This window comes from Heteronotia binoei, chromosome 12 (genome assembly GCF_032191835.1).
Source record: "Heteronotia binoei isolate CCM8104 ecotype False Entrance Well chromosome 12, APGP_CSIRO_Hbin_v1, whole genome shotgun sequence".
Classification (NCBI taxonomy): domain Eukaryota; kingdom Metazoa; phylum Chordata; class Lepidosauria; order Squamata; family Gekkonidae; genus Heteronotia; species Heteronotia binoei.
Window position 1 is genome coordinate 51,593,893 of NC_083234.1, and position 21,186 is coordinate 51,615,078.

The 21,186-nt window shown below is 44.9% G+C and overlaps 1 protein-coding gene across 5 annotated transcripts in view; it reads left to right on the forward strand.

Moving 5' to 3' along the window:
* Positions 1-21,186, forward strand: part of TET3 (tet methylcytosine dioxygenase 3) — a 104,630-nt gene that overhangs the window by 22,037 nt on the left and 61,407 nt on the right. The window contains exons 1-2 of one of the 5 annotated variants that reach the window (XM_060251295.1): positions 7,145-7,325; positions 8,860-8,916. The exons of 1 other annotated variant lie outside the window; for it this stretch is intronic. In XM_060251295.1, the coding sequence (XP_060107278.1) occupies positions 7,302-7,325; positions 8,860-8,916 (81 nt within the window). In that variant the 5' untranslated portion in view covers positions 7,145-7,301. Of the gene's footprint in view, positions 1-7,144; positions 7,326-8,371; positions 8,627-8,859; positions 8,917-21,186 lie in introns of those variants that run through there. 3 more of the 5 variants (XM_060251297.1, XM_060251292.1, XM_060251298.1) reach the window with 3 other exon arrangements.

The window sequence follows — 21,186 nt, forward strand, 5'->3', positions numbered from 1 at the left end:
GTAACGCAAACAAAGACAATCGCGTTGTAACGTGAATGCGCATGCGTGTTAAAAAAAAAAAGGGAAACGTATGAGGGAGGGGGAAATTGCTACGATTGTGGGGGAAACTCCGGGAGCAGCAGTAATGCGGAATCAGAACACTCGGAACAGATTGGGAATTGAATCCGGGAAAAATCTTTTCGTGTGGAATCGGGAAATCACACCTGCATGGAACAACCTTGGAGCGAAAGGGAGGCAAACGCCAACTGCAGAATCAGCCCCAGTGACAGCTTCATAGAGAAGCAGCTCCATGCAGAAGCAGCCTAAGCCTTTAAACAACATTTGCATTTAATGTTTAAGCAGCATTGTTGGTTGTTAAAAGTGCTTCATATTCTCTTAGTAAGGAACAGGGAGAAAATAGTATGGTTAATTTTTAGTCCACTAATGTTGGTGTAGAAACCTGAAATTGTTTTGTGGGCTTGTTACATTTGTGACCTTGTAACTTTTGTAAGACTTCTTCAACTGCATCAGACATAGATCCTATCTTAGGGTTGCCAATCCCCAGATGGGGGCAGGGGATCCCCCAGTTTTGAAGCCCTCCCCCCCCCTCCCCGCTTCAGGGTCATCAGAAAGCGAGGGAGGGGAATGTCTGCTGGAAACTCTATTATTCCCTGTGGAGACATTGCCATAGAAAATACTGGAGAATTGATCCACAGGTATCTGGGGCTCAGGAGGGCGTCTTTTGAGTTAGAGACGCCAAATGTTTACTATAGAATCCAGTGCCTCTCCCCAAAGTATTCTCCAAGGTTCAAAAGGATTGAACCAGGGGATCCAATTCCATGAGCACCAAAAGAAGGTGCCCCTATCCTTCATTATTTCCTATGGAAGGAAGGCATTTAAAAGGTGTGTGGTCCCTTTAAATGAGATGTCCAGAACTCCCTTTCGAGTTCAATTATGCTTGTTACACCCTGACTCCTGGCTCCACCCCCAATGTCTCCTGGCCCTACCCCCAAAGTCCCCAGATATTTCTTGAATTGGACTTGGCAACCCTATCCCATCTTTAGGGCCCCCTCCCCCCCACCAGCCAGAAATTTCATGGTGAGGGAACATGAGTCCACTGAAGGAAGACTAGAGTTGTCAGGTCACCATAATTCAAATTCCAAACCCTGAGATTCAATAGGTAGGGTCTGATGATGTCATGGAAGAGGGGGGGGGGCTGATGATGTCGCATTGAGTAGTTGTAATACCAGCAGCATTCCCAACACCCCTAAATGCATAATCTGTGTGTAATCACAGTCATGCCACTTTGAAGAGATAGGCTATTTAAAACAAAAATAAGTATTAAATGAAAATTAACTACATGCTAAATGTAAAACAGAACTTTTGCTGCTAGCTATTGCCTTCCATCTTCAGTTTACATGTGTAGGAGCTGGCATAAGCAGGCATGCGTAGAACTCTTAACTATATATATATGAAGAAAGAAGGTAAATCAACAAAGGACTCATAGTGCAATCATAAACAAATTACTTTCCTCTGGATCACTGATGTACTCTGTGTGTGTGTGTATGTGTGTTTTCATAAGAGGTGTTGAAGAGCATAAGACTACACAGCAGGATTCAAAACTGTTCTGGAAAAATTGGGAGGTTGGGGGAGATAACAATTAATCAGTGCCTTAATTACTAAAATGAGAAATACTTAAGTCATACCTGCCTGCAAATAATTCCCTCCAAGGTAGAAATCAATATATGTAGTGCTCAGTGTGACCCTATGTATAGATATTTAAATCTAGAGATTGGAAAAATGAACAGACAAGACAGATCTTTCTACAAATGCAAGAAAAGCCCCAGGTTTGCAGAAAAGTCTGAAATATAAAAAAGTCGGTTAATATCCTTCCCCCTCAAATAATAGAAACAGCACACGTGCCTTTAAGAAACTGATGATCTCTGAGACCTCAGTGGCCATTGTGGGGGTTGATTGGTAACCACAACAATATTGTCAGCCTTCAACCCTTGGGTTCTGTCAGTAAAAGGCAGGAGGATGACCTTTTCCAGGGCTATTTTGACCTCCCAGTCCATGCCTACTCACCTCCCTCCTGCCCTGGAGGGAGGACTCATGGGGCCAGGCCTGGCAGCAACTACCAGGCAACTTGCTAGCATGCAGTTTGCACAACTCATGCAAGTGCAGTGGCAGGTACAACTTAATACAACCTTGGCCCAGTGGCAACCACACATAACTTGTGTGACTTGGCTGGGCCTGACAGTGGCCACCACACAACTAACTTAAACCACTTGCTACCACATGACCTGTGGAATTTGGCCAGACTTCTCCCAGAAAGAGACTGCCGAAAGGAAAAAAGGGAGGAAAGCTGATAGCAGTAAGGTGTAGTGACTAGAGTGTCAGATAACGTCTGGGACATCCTGGTTCTAACCCCACCTCTGCCATGGAAGCTTGCTGGGTAACCTTGCAGCTGTCACTCTGTCTCAGCCTGATCTACCTCACAGGGTTGTTGTGAGGATAAAATGGAGACAAGGAGAATGAAGTAAGCTAATTCAGGTCCCCAGTGGGGAGAAAGGTGGGGTGTACATGACATTAATAAATTAAGCTTAAATCTCAGAGGGGGAGATAAAAGAAAGGCTGGTTGGTGAATGGGAATAAGAAAAGGAAGCAGAGAAAGGAGAGAGGATGGGGGCTGCCAGGAGAAAAGACAAAACAGCACCAGGAAGAGGATACAAGGGAATTGTGAGTTCTGCACTTGTTATCATACAATATCAAGTAGATATAGGGCTGCCAGGTCCCCTAATCTGGCAGGGGGATTTCGGGGGTGTTCTGGATACTCAAATCCATAGAGTTTGCCCAACTACTATAGTGTCCCAATGCAATGCTCCCAGCATGATGACATCACCCAGAAGTGATATCATCATGCTGGGGCTCTCTCTCACACAGTGATGTCCCTGTTTGGGCATGGGGTTTCCAGTTGACTGGCGGCAGTCCAAAGCTCCTAAAAGCAAGGGAACCCCCTCTGGCACCTGGGGGCTGACAACCCTATATGGATATGGTTACCATGTAGAGAGGGAAAATGGTGGAGTGTTTATAGTCTCTACATTCAAAAAAGTAACTACTTTTGCTATAAATTTATTTACATCCTTCCCAGAACCTATTTTTATATAGTGAGAGCTAAGGAATTTGAGACTGCAATAATATTATGACCCCCTCTACCCTTTGGTCTTCCGTAGTAAAATGCTTTTTCTGTCAGATATTAGTATTTAGGGGGATTGCCCAATCAATCTGAATACATGGTGTATCAATTTGGTTACATATTATGTATTATTATATACTTCCTGTGTGTAACTCTGCCATACGCTAAATAAATGTCAGCAAAAGTTCTGGAACGTAAACTTGCCTGAGCACTCAGGTAAGAATTAAGGTGGGAATTCCAAGGTGGGGAATGACACATAAAGAAGGTAAACTAAAATTCTCCTTCAATAAAAGTGGAACTTTGCAATTTACCTAAATTATAAGATTTGGCCATTGATGTGCATAATTTAATCTGCTGTCACTAATCATTCCTAAAGGCAAAGACTGATCTAGGGCACTTAAATTTTTTTTTTCTGGGCAGTGAGAGAAATCCTACAGATTCCTTCCCAGGCTTCAGAGATGTTAACAGACATTGCCCGGTCATCCACTTTTGTAGCTTGTCTTATCAACCACAAGAACTAGAAACATGGTTCTTTTAAAAAAGAAAGAAAAAGAAACCTGAGGTTTTCTGAATGCCAATTTCTGTGGTCAGCATCAGGGTATGATGTAGTGGCTGAAGAACACTGAGCTATGAACTGTGGGAGCCAGTGTGGTAGTGTGGTTACAGTGTCATACCATGAGTGGGGAGACTTGCATTTGAATCCCCACTCAGCTGTGAAGCTGACTGGCTGATATTAGGCCAGTTATTTTTTTCTTAGCCTAACCTGTTGTGAGGATAAAATGAAGGAGAGGGGAGCTATGTATATTGTCTCTGGAGGAAGGGCAGGATAAAAATATGATTGAATTAAAAAGCCCCTGATATGAATCTTCTCCTTCAGTATAAAGACTAGATCCACACGTGGAGGATCCCAAGTAGGAACTCCCTACATTTAAAGAGAATGCCCACACAAGGTTGTGCTCATTCCGGGTTTGACTCGTGAGGTTCCCAAGTCTTCCCTGTTTAAACTGGATCAAAAACAACCTCTGTTTGATTAGGTTCAAGGGGGAACTTTGAGTGGCTGCATGGACCCTGCACCCTCATTCAGGAACAGGGAAGGGCACTTTTAGAATGGTGTCAACCAGTGTTCCCTCTAAGCTACAGAGTCTTGTGAGCAAAAATTCTACTGTGTGAGCTACTGGCATTAAAGTTGTGAGCTACTGCATAACTTATTGTGCTCTGGGGTCATCCTTCCTGAACTAAGACAAAAATGTGTGAGCTGGAGGCTAAAAATCTGTGAGCTAGCTCACACTAACTCAGCGTAGAGGGAACACTAGTGCCAACCAGCTTGAGGCAGTGTACAGCCCTTTAATGACATTGATCCAACTGCACTGTACCTTATCCATGTGGTGACTGAAAGAGGGAGGAATGGAGGTTGGGGTCAGAGCAGGTGCATTTTCTGCACTGTGCAGGGGGTTGGACTAGATGACCCTGGAGATCTCCTCCAGTGCTATGATTCTAGATGTGTGCAGACTGTTTTCACCTGTTCCTACCCAGCTTGCAGTCGCTGCCATAGCAAGGATCAGTTTTTGCACTCCCATATATACCTCACCAAATTCTTAGGAGATGGCCTTAGAAAAGCCACTCACTTATTGTCAGTTCATCATCTGGAGCATGAGGATAATAGTACTGACTTGCCTTGCATTGCTGTTGTAACAATTACACCTGATAATGCATGTGGTATTTTTGGTCACTAGAAAGCACTGTATAGCTGCTGGGGTGTATCAAACCACTCTACTTGGCAAACTTGAAGCCTTCCTCTAGCTATGGAAACTTATAGCCCAATCCAGACATAAGTGGCGGCCGGCCGCAGCTTTGCTGCCACGCTGCTAGTAGACTTCCTGAGGACTTTGGCACACTGGAGCATGGGGAGGGGAGAGGTGTAGCTTGCCATGAGGGAGACGGTCGCCCTGGCAATGGCCCTGGCATAGGCACAAGGGAGGCGGAGGCAGCCAGAGGGGAGGGCCAGCCCACCCACCCCCCCATTGGCCAGTCCTGGCGCATGCGCTGCAGCTCATGACAGTCAGGGCTGGGGAGGGGCGGCCCCAGAAAGGCTGATAGCCATCCCCAACCCGCCCCCAAACAGAGAACAGAGCCAATGATGGGCAGACCATCACAGCCAAAGGAGAGATGTCCCACCAACACGGGGAGGGAACAGGAGTGAGGCTGGGCATGCACGCACGAGAAGCCTGGCTTGGTAGCGGGGTGGGGGTGAGACAGGCCCGCACAGGACCATGGAGAAGCCATCAATCCACTCACACCCTCCCGCTGTCAGAGACTCTGCAAATGGCAGGCAGACAGACAAGCAGGAAGTACGAAGTGCAGGAGTTTGCTGTCATAGACAGCAGCTGGAATGTGTGTCTGGGAGTGAGCAGCCCAGCAGCAGACACCCCCCCACCCAAAGACCCCCTGTGTTGCCCTGACACCTCCTGCCATGTGCATGGAACACCTCCCTGGGGGCTGCAGAACTCAGAGTGTGAGTGCATCAGCCACAGAACTCTACCTCATCAGCCCCCCCTTAGCGCCCTGTGCACAACAGCCTTGTGGGGTCGGGTAGGCTGTCAGCCCAGGCAGGCCGAGGGGCGGGGGAGGCTGGGGGGGACAGTGGAACTTACCCAGCCATGGTCAACAGCCCTTGCATGCAGAGCCTCCGGGAGCCCAGAACCTGTGGAGACCTGGAAACAAGAGCAGTTAGCCCCAGGGGAGAGACCTCTCTCTCCCCGCACAAGTCAAAGATACTGTCAAAGCAACCGCCCAGTGCATAACCTGTCACTGACATGCCTGCCTGTTCCTCACTCTAAGTCTGTATGGCCGGGAGCTCACCGGCAGAGCTTCCATCATGCACTCCTCTCCCTAACAACTGAGTTGTGTGAGGCCAGAGTGGATGTATTTCTAGGAGGGGGGAGACCGTGCTGGGATCCTGGGGAGGGAGCTCGTCAGCCTGAGGCGCGAGGGGATTGGCGAGGGAATCACACCGCTCCCTAAGGGGTTTGCGAGCTTCCACAGCGGCGTAGGCAACCTTTGTATTCGGGCCACGCTGCCATTTTTGCCAGTGTAAAGTTGCGCCTCTTGGGGGGGGGGGGGACGTGTCATGGACCAAACTGCTCAGGAAGCCGCCTAAGCCTGGCTGTGCCCCCAACTCCACCCCCTCCTCCGCTTGAACGCTGCACTCCGCCTCACTTCCGCTCATGCTCGAGCAGCCCCCCGCCCACGTAACTCCCCCTGCTGTTGTGGCGCTGGTTTTACATCGGTGCAAACCCTTCCTGCGCCCACGTAGTGGCTCATCTGCTCCCAAAAGACTTCCTCTCCCTCCTGGATTGTGCTGTAACTCCAGTTTAAGGGGCTCTTCCATTGAAATTGAATATACCATACTAAAGATCAGGGCTGTTTTTGAGTAGGAGCGCAGTTCCAGCTTGCTTGCTATCAGGGGGTGTAGCCTAATATGCAAATGAGTTCTTTCTGGGCTTTTTCTACAAAAAAAGAGCCTCGTGTGAAATAATGGTAACATCAGGGGTGTGGCCTAATATGCTAATGAGTTTCTGCTGGGTTTTTTCGACAACAACAAAAGCCCTGCTAAAGATTATTCTTCTTGGGCTATGTGCAGATCTGGCGATATCTATCCTGGTGTATCACTGTTTCTTAAGAGGTACAAAGTAGATAGAATGACAGCTTAGTTAGTCCTTTGATTGTTGTAAGAATGTAAAAGCTTTGGAGTTTCACAGGGCTATTTTCCAGACAGCTATGTTTGCCATATATGTTGATGGCTGCTGCTCCCCAGTTTCCTGAAAAACTTTCTCATCTGTATCCATGAGCTGCATTCAGCCTCTGGCGTGCACAAACAGGTTCCACAACCAGTTGACCTGCGTCTGCTGATCCTAGCAATGTGCCAAGTTATGAGATGGTGAATTCTTTTAGAGCAGGCAGCTGATTTCAATCTGGGAGTGATTTCTACAGATGATGGGACAAGTCTGAGCAAATTTCATAGAGTAGAATGTGCCTGGGTGTAGAGCTTTCTCTTTAAAAACACAGTGCCATGTAATTTCGCATGTCTGTCTGAATGTACATGACAGACTGAGAGGAACCCTTGAATATGCTGAGGAAATGTATTTGGAAGGTAGGTGCCACCCTTCCTTTCTGCTCTGTTCCTGTAGAGCTCTTTGTACAAAGAAGGGGCATATGTATATTTTGGGATTAGATGGTAGTCCTCTTGCATTGTCTATAAAAATATGCTCTGTCATTCTGTTTATGAAGAGTAGAATTTTGTAGCATTCTTATTAATAGCTCTGTCAGGAGGTGATTGTGTTACCTCCGTGGATTGCAAAAGTGTGAGAGGTCTCTAAGGAACTGCAGACACTTGTCAAATTCCTGCCTGCTCCCTAACCCCAAGCTGGTTTTCATCTGTGTGCTACTTAGAGGCAAGAGATGGGATACTGCGGTTCCCTCCTCCCAATCAGTCTTCTCAAAAGGCCAATTTATACATTTCTCTGTTTGTTTATTTAGATATTTATGCATTACTTCCCCCCAAAGTGGAACCAAAGCAGCATATCCCTTCCTCTAATTTATCTTCTCAACAACCCTGTGAGGTAGATTAGGGTTAAGCCGAGAGACAGGAGTAAGTGGCCCAAAGTCATCCAGCAAGCTTCCAAGGCAGATTCAAACCACAGGGATTCGAACCTGTGCTGGGGAACCTCCATGGCATGTGCTTCTTGTATAGTTAAGACACACATCTCTCTTTTCCCTCTTGATGCCTGTTAACAGCAGCACGACCAGACTAAACACAGTCACTGCAATAAATGGAGTCACCCTCCTGGGTTGTGAAAGGTGGCTCCTTTCTTGTAGTGTGTGCCCTCCCTCCTGTCTTTGATAAAATTGGCCATAGAATGTGTACATTCAGGAAGAGAACCAAAGCCTCTTCCCCATCCATAGCAGAAGATCTTTGGCTTCAGCTGGTTCGATGGGTCAGTAGATCAGTCTGTCTTTGGCTGTGCTCTCCGGCAGGTGAGAGCTCTGGAGAGAAGAGGCTGCAGCAGCCAGACTTCAGCCCTCCCTCTCTGCCCTCCTCCTTCTCCTATGTGCTGCTAAGTCTGCAAGGATTGGCTTAGGCTGGGCATGCATGTCACGTCCACCCTGTTTGTTTCTTGGGGAGGGGAGGTGTGGGGGGAGGGAGAAGGGCTGGGAGCTCAGCAGTATGATAATGACTCTAGCGTCTGGCAGAAGAAAAGCCCCTGAATGCACCAGGGTGTCTGTAACGCGGCTTCAAGGAGAATGAGGCAAGATGGCTGCTTGGTAGCTACGATGGATTTGTGCTGGGGCTGAGGAGGGCTGGGGTTGATCTTCTGGGGGGGGGGGGAGTGTGAGGGCAGCAAAGGAAGCTGGCCAGCGGAGTGGGAAGGTGCGGAGTAAAGGCTCAGCCAGGTAAGAAATGGGTTCCTTTGATGTCCAAAGACCTTTTAAAATGCAAGTGTTCCCCCCTCCTCTTCTGAAAGGATTATTCTAAATGGAGGATGCATATTTAAATAACCCACTGAGGGCCTTGTGAATAAAGCCTCTCTGTTCTGTACTGATGGACAATGGGAGTCTGCAAAGAGAGTTTTGGACTTCAGCTGATTTTAAAAACAAAAATATGTTGATAGGTTCCTTCTTTGCAGGTGGAAATAAAGGACAATAAAGGAACCAGGGAGCAGGGGCCGGTGCCAGCAGCAGAGGTATTGTTTCTTCTCATTTTTGTTTTGTTTTTTTAAACTAAACTATTGAAGGTGGTTTGGGGGAGGGAGGAACTGGACCACCCCTGAGCAAAGGGCATGGCAATTAAGTATTAAATCTCTGAATGTCTGAGCCTTGCCCCCTCCTCTGCACTTGTTCATGTGTTTAGGTTTTTTGCTGACTTGTGGTGGGTTTCTTGGGGTATAGTTCCTCCTGCAATAAGTAGATTGTTTCATTCAATATATTACTTTTTAAAATTCTGGGGTTATGACAGAGAAGTCGTGATGTGGGCTCCCCTCCCCCCAAGTCCTAAGTATGGTTAGCAAAATTAGCAAAGAGGAGCCTTGCGTGCTTTGAAGCAGGCATGACGACATCCTGACGTAACCATGGCAATTGTCTTAACCTTTCTGTAAGGTAGCTGGAGATGATAGATGTGCAGAGGAGGTACAAAACGGCAACTTTGACTGACTTAATTTCCATTTTTGGTGGGGGGGGGTTGTGCGTGTGTAGAAAGGATGTCCCAAGGGGGAAGGCTCACTTAGTTTCATCATTGTGCTTATTCAAGACTGAAGCTCCCCCCCCCCCCAGTGCAACCTTGTGTAGTCCTGCTCCAAGCAGAGAGTAATTTGACAACTGAAGACCCTGCTTTCCCCACACTGAGTGGCCATGGGAAAATCCCTGGGAGTAGGCAGTAGTGATGATGAAATACTGAGTGCAACATTACAGTTTATGTTAGTAGGTGTTCTTGGTTAATAGAAAATGAAGGGGGGGATGAGTCTTAGAGGCTGGCTTTTGTGAACAGTTTGTTAAAAGGCAACACAGAAATTATATTTGTTTGCTCTTCTACAAACAGTGTGGGGAGAAGCATGGGGAGCATCCCTGTTGTCAACCCATACTGTGTTCTCAGAGGCTTTGTCTTCAGCCAAACTGTCACTCTGTCATGCAATGAGGCTTCTGTTTCTGAATTAGTAAAGACCACCCCATACGTTTTGCCACTGGAAGATTCTCCAGTTTCTGGGACAAAGGGGGGGGGGGCAGTCATTTGGGGATGGCAGTTATTGCATCTCCTTTAATATTCTTAGAGGATCTGAATATTTCCTTTGTCATTGTTTTAGTTCACTATGGTGATTGCATCTCCATGTTTTCAAAGTACTTAGTTACATCTAAAAGGCATTTGGGGAGACCAGTTCAGAGACATTTGGAAATGATTATTTGAAATTTTGAAAAATGGCTAATAAATCTTGTAAATTAATTAATAAGTAAAAATAAAATATGTATCTAGCATTTCAGGAAAAGCAGCTAAGAAAAGGGAAATATGGAAATTCATTGTAATGCCATGCAGTGGAATGGAGAACTTTTTTGTTTTTGGCTCAAGCCTTCAAGCAAAGTGCTCTCCCATTTTCTCTCTGCCCCCACCCCCTTATACTGGGCAATTGTTGCTGCAGCTATTTGAAGAATTTGGAAATCCATCAGGGTATAATGAGTATGGCTGAACCTCGGAGCACTTATTTGTGTGTTCTAAATTTGGCTGTGCAAAAAAAAAAGTAGCTGAACATGGGAAAAAGTTTGTGCTTCCTTTTTAATTGCCCCATGTTTTGGTCCAACAAGTTTGATTGTGACTTTTTAAGGCTAGATGAAATGTGTTGATAAAAACAATACAGTATTCAAATCATGGATTTAAAGTGTCCAAAGTTCTTCATGCATATGTTCTTATAGCCCAGTTCTAAAATCCATTGAAGTCAATGGGCTTAGAAGGATTCCACTGTTAGTAACCCTAACAGTAACTTAGTGGGAATTAGTATCCCATTACATGTTTCAGGAGGCGGAGATGCCAGACTTGCTAGAGGACCATCCATAGAATCATAGAGCTGGAAAGGATCTCCAGAGTCATCTAGTCCAACCCCCTCCACAATGCAGGAAGTTCACAGAAACCTTCCACCCCACACACCCAGTGACACCTGCTCCATGTCCAAAAGCTGACAAAAAGAGAGGGAGGCTGTGCTCTTTCATCAAGTAGTGCAGCTCCACCGAGCAGAAAGAAACATCCTGGACTGTCCCCAGTTCTTCCAGAAGTGCTAGTGAGTTTGTGCTAGTGAGTTTCTAGTGAGTTTGTGGGTGAGGTGAGACCAGCTCTTATGTTGTCTTGCTGGATCAGGTTCTGAGACTTGCATCCTGATTTTCCTACTGGAAGATAAGGCACCAGAAAACTTTAAAAAATTGGGATAATATTTTTGCAGTGAAAACCTTCAGTTCTTTAGGCTGGCTGACCCTGGACATAAAGGCTTTTTTGTGTGTGCTGACCCAGTGGCTGATAAGAATCCACAACCATGATGTTACATTTTACAGTGACAAAAAGTCAAACTGAGGAGTCTCACTTTGCAAATGTTCCGGTCAAAAGAGCACATAGTACTTCTGGAAGAAGTGGGGACAGTTCAGGATGTTTTTCTTTTCCCCCTGCCCTGTGGAGCTGTACTGCTTGATGAAGGACCTGATACAGTACTCTGAGGTGTCTGATGGTTTTGATGGTGCCCTAAAAACATTGCTACTCCAAACAGCTGTTTAGCTTCCTTGAATAGCTCTAGCCCTGGTAAGAATGCTTTAAATTACATGTACTACTTTACTATATTACAGCTGCCTGATAGCAAAACAACACACACACCTCTCAAGAGAAAGACAAGGAAGAAGTAGGAATGTCATTTAAAATTGTCTCATCCAATAGAGAAGGCAAAGGGGCTATAAACAGGAGTCTGCTTTTATAGCTCCTCTTCTTCTCTGCTCTCATGTGCTGAGAAGTTTAGCTATGTTGAAAAAGCCTGCACTGCTATAGTGTCACAGAAGGGCAGAGCAGGGCAGGCTGAAGGAGTTTTAGCTTCTATTGGCCAAATTCCTTTTATCCAGAGAGGTAAGAATTGATATAAGGCTAGGCAGTAATGGACTGAGAAGATAAACAGCTACAGAAAATAGTATGTTTGGGGAAATGAAAAATTGGGGGTACAAATGGGCAACCACTGCAAGGATAAAGTTCATTTGTTGATTTAAAGTTATTAACCAAATCTCAGACTGTCAAAATCTTGGACTCTTTATGTAGTCAATTTTGTAGAAAGGTTAACTTGCATTCAGTTTGCATTCAGTCTAAAGAATTACCAGAGACCTTCGCTATTTGTGTGAGTGGGAGTCCATTCCAAATCACTCAGACTGCAGAATCTGTCAATACCTGAAGGCAGGGGGTAGCAAAACAAACCAAATTTTTCACAAGATATAGCATTATAATGATTCCGATGATGCCTTGGTGGGAATTAAAATAGGCTGGAGACTGCATCATGTGGTTGGACTGTGAATAAGTGCAATTATGAGTCATAAATCTGTGAATGGTGAAGGTCCGTCGTACTGTTCTGCAGTTATGGGGGAAATGATGCTACATGAATTGGTACCCCTTGGGCTGGCTGACTCAAAAGTGAGCCACACAAAGGAGGAGATGAGAGTTGGTTCTGCTTTGACTTCAGGAGTACCATCCTCTGCACAAAAGACAGAACTCAATCCTTCAGAACCAAACAGTTATGTGGAAGTTATATTGCAAAATATCCAATGCTATTTTTAAATTAATATTTTATTAAACAAAATACTGCCAATATTTTTTGTTGCACATTTTCATTAAATTTGTTATGATTCTGGTGTACAATAAACTATTTATGTTGATCAAGTTGTAGTATCTGGTCTGATTTGTTCCTGCCCATCCACAAATGTTTGTAATATATCAAGTTATTAATCACTATAAGTTGTCAAATGCTGCATCACCATTAAAAGTAACAGATTCTTTTCTCACTACATTGCTAAAACAGTATTCACTGTTATCAACAAATAGCACTCAAAAGCTTTGTTCAGTTTCAGGTAACTGGAGAATTACTAAAGGGTTTAATTACATATTGTACCCACTTACATATTTCTTCTTTATCTGCTAGAAGTCTACTCAATGCACAAAAAATGAAGGAACCTTCCCAAATCGCTGTGGTCCCTTCTTGCCTTTCTCTCTGCTTGAGAATCTGGGAAATAAGCTACATTTAGTAACAGCAGAGTAGAAGATGCTTTACAAAAGTGAAGTGGACTAATCATTTTGGCTAAACAAATAGCCATCTTGTATCTCCTGAATGATCCTTTTTGAATCAATTTCATCGAATGCTCACAATACAAGAACTCGTGGGCATTCGATGAAATTGCTGAGCAGAAAGGTTAAAACGGATAAAAGGAAGTACTTCTTCACCCAAAGGGTGATTAACATGTGGAATTCACTGCCACAGGAGGTGGTGGCGGCCACAAGTATAGCCACCTTCAAGAAGGGTTTAGATAAATATATGGAGCACAGGTCCATCAGTGGCTATTAGCCACAGTGTATGTGTGTATATAAAATTTTTTGCCACTGTGTGACACAGAGTGTTGGACTTGATGGGCCATTGGCCTGATCCAACATGGCTTCTCTTATGTTCTTATGAATATCTTTCAGAAAGATTCCTGAAAGCAGGCAGGGGAAACAAAGCAGCCAACTTTTATCTGTTGAACACCCTTCCCCTTCACAGCCATAGCAGACCAGGCAACAAGGAACCACTGCAATTTAATATTAAAATCTGCAGATCGATGGCTAGGTATTTTGGGTTTCAAAACCCTGTTGAGTGTTAGGAGTTTAGTTTCCCCATTATGTGGATCGCAGAACCTTCATGGGGGAGGCTGGTGAGGAGACACAAGGTGAAGGCAACACCCCCCCACCCCAAGGCAGGTACTTTACTATGATCACATGGAAGTGTGGACCTAAGACCATTCAGTGTCTTTCCCTCTCATTGGTTTTAGCATTTATTAATCCAGAGGGTATTGTATTCTGGCAACAGTCATGTTGTTGGCATAATCCTATGTAGATTTGAAACTGCCTTTTATAGAGTCAGACCATTGATCTGGCAGGGGCTGTCCCATGTCCCAGGTAGGGATCTTTCCCTGTCTTAGTTCCCTGAGACCCTTTTAATTGGATGGGATGCCAGGAATTGTACCCTGGGACCTTGTGCATGCACTAACCACTGAGTTAAAGCTCCTCCATATGGAGTGGCAGGAAGAAGGAGGGAGCCAGTGAGGGATGAAGCCAACCAATTGAATGCAGACTAAAGCTTCAAAGTTCCTGCGTGTCCCAGAGTGGGTGTGTGCATGCACTCCAAGATCAAAATGTTGTCAAAATAGCAAGTGGTCCTTGAATTCTTCAGTCAGCGGCTTCCCTTTCTGCAGTCCCTCACAAAGCAAGTTTATATGCACAACAAGCAAGCGTGTAGGGAAATGTTTACAAGGACCAGATATCCTACTTTTACCTAAAGAACAAGTCGGAGCTCAGTGCATGTGCAAATAGAATGAATCTTCCTGCCTTTGGAGCCAGACTGTCCCCACACCCAAGATGTGATCACTTTATTTATGCACGTGCTTTGATTTAGTCAGGGCTGTGCTTACACTGCCATACTGTGCATAGAAATTGGCTCCTTGAGGAGCTTATGTTTCATCTTTTTAAATCTGTTTCTAGACCATATGCTTGAGAAGGTATACTTAAAGGTGTGGGCAGTGTTTGGTGGATTCCTGAAAGCCAGAGTGTTCTGAATAGGCTTTCCAGTAGCTGTGGATAAAGCTTTGGTGCCCTTTATAGCTTCTTGTAGCTCCCCAGCCCCTAGAAGCACAATAAATTTTGCAACATTATCGTGAAAATTTCTGTGATTTGCTTAAACAATGCAGGTCAAGGAACCTAAAATCAGACAGCTTTTTAAAAAATGCCCTGTCAGTGAAGGAAAGCAGCATTTCTACCTAAAAAGCTCCCAATGAGACCGGCATTTTGGGCCAACTCAGAGACCTCTGAAATCAACTCAAAAAACCCTTCACACACAAACATCTGCCATCCGTCCTCATCCCATATTCACCTCGTCCTCTGGCCTCCACAGTGTGACTCAAAAAGCTACCACTTCCACGCAACAGTCACCTCCTTGGCATCCAAAAGCGGAATGGCACAAGCAAGGCGCCTTGGCGGTGTGAAACCGCCAAGCCATCCTAAGTTGCATCTGGCTTTTTTAAAATAAAAACTGTTCAGTGTGCATGTGCTCATGACTACTGAAAATGTATGGGGAAGCTGAGTGACAGGAATGGTGCGCAACAGCTATCTGAACATACCCATGTCGCCCCATGGACAGGACGGGGACGGCTTGCGGAGAAGCGTGTGGAGGCTTCAGGATGGCTCTTTTTGAGCCATCCCGATTTGGGACGCCTCCCATCTGCCCCAAAGTGCAAATCTGTTATCACCCTATGAGTAGTAAATGAGTGCATTAGAGAACAAGGAAGGCTTCATTTCACTTTTACGGTTGCCAGGTCTGACTCAGGAAATATCTGGGGACTTTCGGGCGGGACCAGGAGCAAGGCTATGACAAGCACAATTGAACTCCAATGGGAGTTCTGGCCATCATATTTAAAGGGACCACACTGCTTTTAAATGCCATTCCTTCATAGGAAATGATAGAAGATGGGGGCACCTTTTGGGACTCACAGAATTGGACCCCCTGGTTCAATCTTTTTGAAACTTTTTTAAGGAGATGCATCAGATGCTATGCATAAAATATGATTACCTCAAAAACAGCCCCCCAGAGCCCAGATTACCTACAGACTGGTTTTCCATTATACCCTATGGGGACCAGTCTCCATAGGGCAGGGGTGGCCAACAGTAGCTCTCCAGATGTTTTTTTGTCTACAACTCCCATCAGCTCCGGCCATTGGCTATGCTGGCTGGGGCTGATGGGAGTTGTAGGGAAAAAACATCTGGAGAGCTACCATTGGCCACCCCTGCCATAGGGTATAATGGAGTGCCTGGTGGACATTCAAAAACCCCCCAACCCCACTTTCTGATAACCCTGAAGTAGGAATAGGGCCTCCAAATCAGGGGATCCTCTGCCCCCACCTGAGGATTGACAACCCTATTCTGGGAGAGTTTGTTGCATGCAAGAAGTTTTTTTCACTTTTTTTTTAAAGCAGAGGAACAATATAGCACCCATCAACTGCGGTCTGAAATGGGGCAGTCGAAAATTCTACAAGCTTCTGATGCATACAAAAGGAGCAGGAAAGGATAGAGTCGGGTTTCAGTAGAGTCTTCCATTCAGGTTATGGCCAGATCCAGCCCTGCTTAGTTTCAGCAAGGTGTTCCTTGATGTTTGTTCAGGGCATACCCTATGCCCTAGAAAGATTTCCTTTTCAAAATCTAGATTCAGTATTTCTACATGCAACAGTATAACTTGCTATTACAACAATATTATAATTTTTTTAAAAAAGCTGCAACTTGCATTCTGTTCACTGAATCACCGTCCATCTTCCAACCATTTTTGTTAAAAGGAAAAGAGTGGGAATGGTTCCTTTAGAATGTTAAACCTACAACAAATCAGCTTGGATGAATCAAGGGAATGGGTTTCCACTCCTGTCGTCTCATGCTCGTTTCCTAAGGCTGTGCTTCTGATCAAATACACAGAAGGACATTGGAGGTGGCTGCACCTAATTTTAGACCATTGAGCAATTGAAGGAGCACCTTTTCCTCCCCCAGCCCTTTCTGGAGATGCGGCCTCCATATACAGTTGGCAGCCCGTGCTCACAACTGGATGGCAGTGCCTCCTCGCACGTGGCTTTTTAGGTTTACAAACATTGCAGGCTGTGCGTACGCATCTCCATGAGTCAGCAAACCCTGGCACAGTAGTGGGACTTGCAGATTATGGACGGGAAGCGGGAAGGTAAAGTGGAAGCAGCATTTTTTCCCCTTTTCCAGGTTCATTCTTTGGGATGATTGTGGCACTCAAATTTACCTTGATTACAGTGTTCTTATTTCAGTGGCCTTCTTTTGAAATACGGGAAGAGATCTGTAGAAGCAGTGTTGCTACTCAATGGTGAATTGGACTTCTGTTCATGGAAATGGCCTACGAAGGCAGGCCAAGTTTATTTTTCTTTCTTTGCATGGGAAACTGTTTTAGCTTCTTCTTTTTCAATGTTAACCTTCATCATTTTGGAACATAACTCTTGGAATACGGGAGTATGTGTGGAGTAATATATGTGTTGCATTGTGGAACCTGTACAACACCGTATGAGTTATTCTCTATAGCAAAAAATGTTTTAATAAATATTCTTATTGTGTGTGCATGCATGTATATTTTAATTAACAGATTTTGAGCATTGGAGACGGTAATGTGTTTTTTTTTAAGTGAGATTTAATAGCTTCTAGTTGTTTCTTATTTTGCTGGTTTTGTTTGTTTCTGGGGAAGATAAATTTAAGAATGGGAAAGGAAAGAAAGCAGAGAGCAAAAAGGAGAAAATAATATATGTAGGAAGAAGCCTGACCAGCTAAGAGTCATAGTGCTGCCTAGCAAATTGCGTCTGTTCACCCTCCCTTATTGAAAAGGGAGCGAGGAGAGATCGGAATCTAGTTGGTGCTTGAAGGACGTGGCCTGCATCTTCCGAAGAAGGCTGTGTTCTGCATCATATTTTATTTGCAGCCCAAAGCTTTCGTACATCAAACGCAAGCAAAGGCCCTCGTCTCCCTCCCACCACTGCAGCATTGGAAGAGTGCTTCTTTCATCTGTGCTATTTTTAGACACCCGTCTCCAGGCATTAATGGCGAAAAGAGTGACGGCATCTGTCTCTCGTGCGTGAGCAAGATTTCCCTTGCAGCTCACAGTTGTTGCTGTTGCTGTGGCACGTGGGGGAAGGAGGAGAATTGGGAAAGCTGGTTCCGTGGTTTAGCCGGCACCTGTATCCCATCTCAAGGATAGACTATATTTTTGGTCCCTTTGGCATTGGTGACATTGCCTGTTCAAATTCCTGTTCTGCTTGGAGAATATTGTCACATACCAGTTTTTTCTTAATGGAAGCAAGATGGCTGTTTGGGAGGGCAAAGGAATTCTGCTCACAGCCATTTCTTTAAGGCTGCTCAGGCATGTTAATTGTTAAAATGTACTACCGGTTGCTCAGTTTCCAGCTGCATTAACTTTTGTGACTGCCAACCTCAAGTGGTGGCTGGAGATCTCCCACTATTACAACTGATCTCCAGGTGACAGAGATCAGTTCACCTGAAGAAAATGGCTGCTTTGTAAGGTGAACTCTATGGCATTATGCCCCATTGAAGTCCCTCCCCAAACCCCCCCTCCTCAAGCTCCACCCCCCACCCCCCAACCTCCAGGTATTTCCCAACCCAGAGCTGGCAACCCTTGCTGGGCTGTATGGAACTCTTTTGCAGAGGTGACCTTAATATGAGACAAGGTGAGGTGGTATGTTCTGGGGCTTATGCAGGAGAATGTCCTGGATGATTGTTCCCCATAAATTAGTGGGAGGAAGAGAAGGATGTGATGTGATTTGGATTGGCTTGGGTGCCATCCCTGCCTGTTATCACATGGCAGCTAAAATGTGGCTTTAGCAGCTGCAAAAGAATTTCAGAATGTTTAGTTCTCAAGTTAATCTTCTTTTTCTTAGATAGTGGTAAATTTAGTAACATTTAGTATTTATAGAATGTGAATGCATGTCTCGCATACATTCTTTAGAACTGGATTCCAACTTGGAATGGTTCATACAAGGATGTTTGTTGTTCGTGCATCTTCATTTCAGGGGCTGGTGCATATATGCACGCTCCTTACTTCATGGCTGTTGTATGTCTTAAATGTGAGAATGGACCATCACAGGTCTACTGCCACTTTCATAGCACAGAGCATTCTGTGCAGTTTTCACATATTCAGCTGCCAGTCAACTGCAAGCATAGAGCAATCAAGGGGTGTTCCATGTGTGTTTGAAGCAGACCAGGGGGAAGGCTGGTCAAGAAGGGATTAAGTCAACGGACTCTTAGCTGGGTGAACCAGATTTGATTCCCCACTCCTACACTTGCAGCTAGCTGCTGGAATGGCCTTGGATCAGCCATAGCTCTCACAGGAGTTGTCCTTGAAAGGGCAACTGATGTAAGAGCTCTCTCAGCCCCACCTAAGAACATAAGAACATAAGAGAAGCCATGTTAGATCAGGCCAATGGCCCATCCAGTCCAACATTCTGTGTCACACAGCGGCCAAATATATATATATATATATATATATATATATATATATATATATATATATATATATATATATATATATATATATATATATATATGTATATACACACACACACACACACTGTGGCTAATAGCCACTGATGGACCTCTGCTCCATATTTTTATCTAACCCCCTCTTGAAGGTGGCCATGCTTGTGGCCGCCACCACCTCCTGTGGCAGTGAATTCCACATGTTAATCACCCTTTGGGTGAAGAAGTACTTCCTTTTATCCGTTTTAACCTGTCTGCTCAGCAATTTCATCGAATGCCCACGAGTTCTCGTATTGTAAGAAAGGGAGAAAAGTACTTCTTTCTCTACTTTCTCCATCCCATGCATTATCTTGTAAACCTCTATCATGTCACCCCTCAGTCGACGTTTCTCCAAGCTAAAGAGCCCTAAGCGTTTCAACCTTTCTTCATAAGGAAGGTGTTCCAGCCCTTTAATCATTCTAGTTGCCCTTTTCTGAACTTTCTCCAATGCTATAATATCCTTTTTGAGGTGCGGCGACCAGAACTGCACACAGTACTCCAAATGAGACCGCACCATCGATTTATACAGGGGCATTATGATACTGGCTGATTTGTTTTCAATTCCCTTCCTAATAATTCCCAGCATGGCGTTGGCCTTTTTAATTGCAAACGCACACTGCCTTGACATTTTCAGTGAATTATCTACCACGACCCCAAGATCTCTCTCTTGGTCAGTCTCTGCCAGTTCACACCCCATCAACTTGTATTTGTAGCTGGGATTCTTGGCCCCAATGTGCATTACTTTGCACTTGGCCACATTGAACTGCATCTGCCACGTTGACGCCCACTCACCCAGCCTCAACAGATCCCTTTGGAGTTCCTCACAATCCTCTCTGGTTCTCACCACCCTGAACAATTTAGTGTCATCCGCAAATTTGGCCACTTCACTGCTCACTCCCAACTCTAAATCATTTATGAACAAGTTAAAGAGCATGGGACCCAGTACCGAGCCCTGTGGCACCCCACTGCTTACCGTCCTCCACTGCAAAGACTGCCCATTTATACTCACTCTCTGCTTCCTATTACTCAGCCAGTTTTTGATCCACAAGAGGACCTGTCCTTTTACTCCATGACTCTCAAGCTTTCTAAGGAGCCTTTGATGAGGAACTTTATCAAAAGCTTTCTGGAAGTCAAGGTAAACAACATCTATCGGGTCTCCTTTGTCCACAAGTTTGTTTACCCCCTCAAAGAAATGTAACAGGTTAGTGAGGCAAGATCTTCCCTTACAGAACCCATGCTGAGTCTTCCTCAATAACCTGTGTTCATCAATGTGCCTACTCATTCTGTCCTTGATAATGGTTTCTACCAACTTTCCCGGTATTGAAGTCAGACTGACTGGCCTGTAATTTCCTGGATCTCCTCTGGAACCCTTTTTAAAGATGGGGGTGACATTTGCTACCTTCCAGTCCTCAGGAACAGAGGCAGATTTCAATGAAAGATTACAGATTTTTGTTAGAAGATCCAGAAGTTCAACTTTGAGTTCTTTCAGAACTCTCGGATGTATGCCATCCGGACCCGGTGACTTATTAGTTTTTAATTTGTCTATCAGTTGTAGGACCTCCTCTTTTGTCACCTCAATCTGACTCAGGTCTTTCAACACCCCTTCCAATATTAGTGGTTCTGGGGCGGGCAGACACTTCTCATCTTCCACGGTGAAGACGGAGGCAAAAAATGCATTCAGCTTCTCAGCCATTTCCCCATCCTCCTTCAGTAATCCTTTTACCCCATGGTCATCCAAGGGCCCCACTGCTTCCCTGGCTGGTTTCCTACTTCTAATATATTTGAAGAAATTTTTATTGTTGGTCTTTATGTTTTTTGCAATATGCTCCTCATAGTCCCTTTTTGCCTGCCTGATCACAGTCTTGCATTTGATTTGCCACTGCCTGTGTTCCCTTTTATTAAGCTCACTTGGACTGGTTTTCCACCGCTTAAAGGAGTCCTTCTTACCTTTTACAGCTTCCATTACTTTGTTTGTTAACCATGCTGGCCTCTTCTTATACCTGTTTGTGCCTTTCCTAACTTGTGGTATGTATTTTATCTGAGCTTCTAGGATTATAGTTTTAAATAGTCTCCAAGCTTCCCCAAGGGTTTTGACCGTATTTACCTTTCCTTTCAGTTTCCTCCTCAC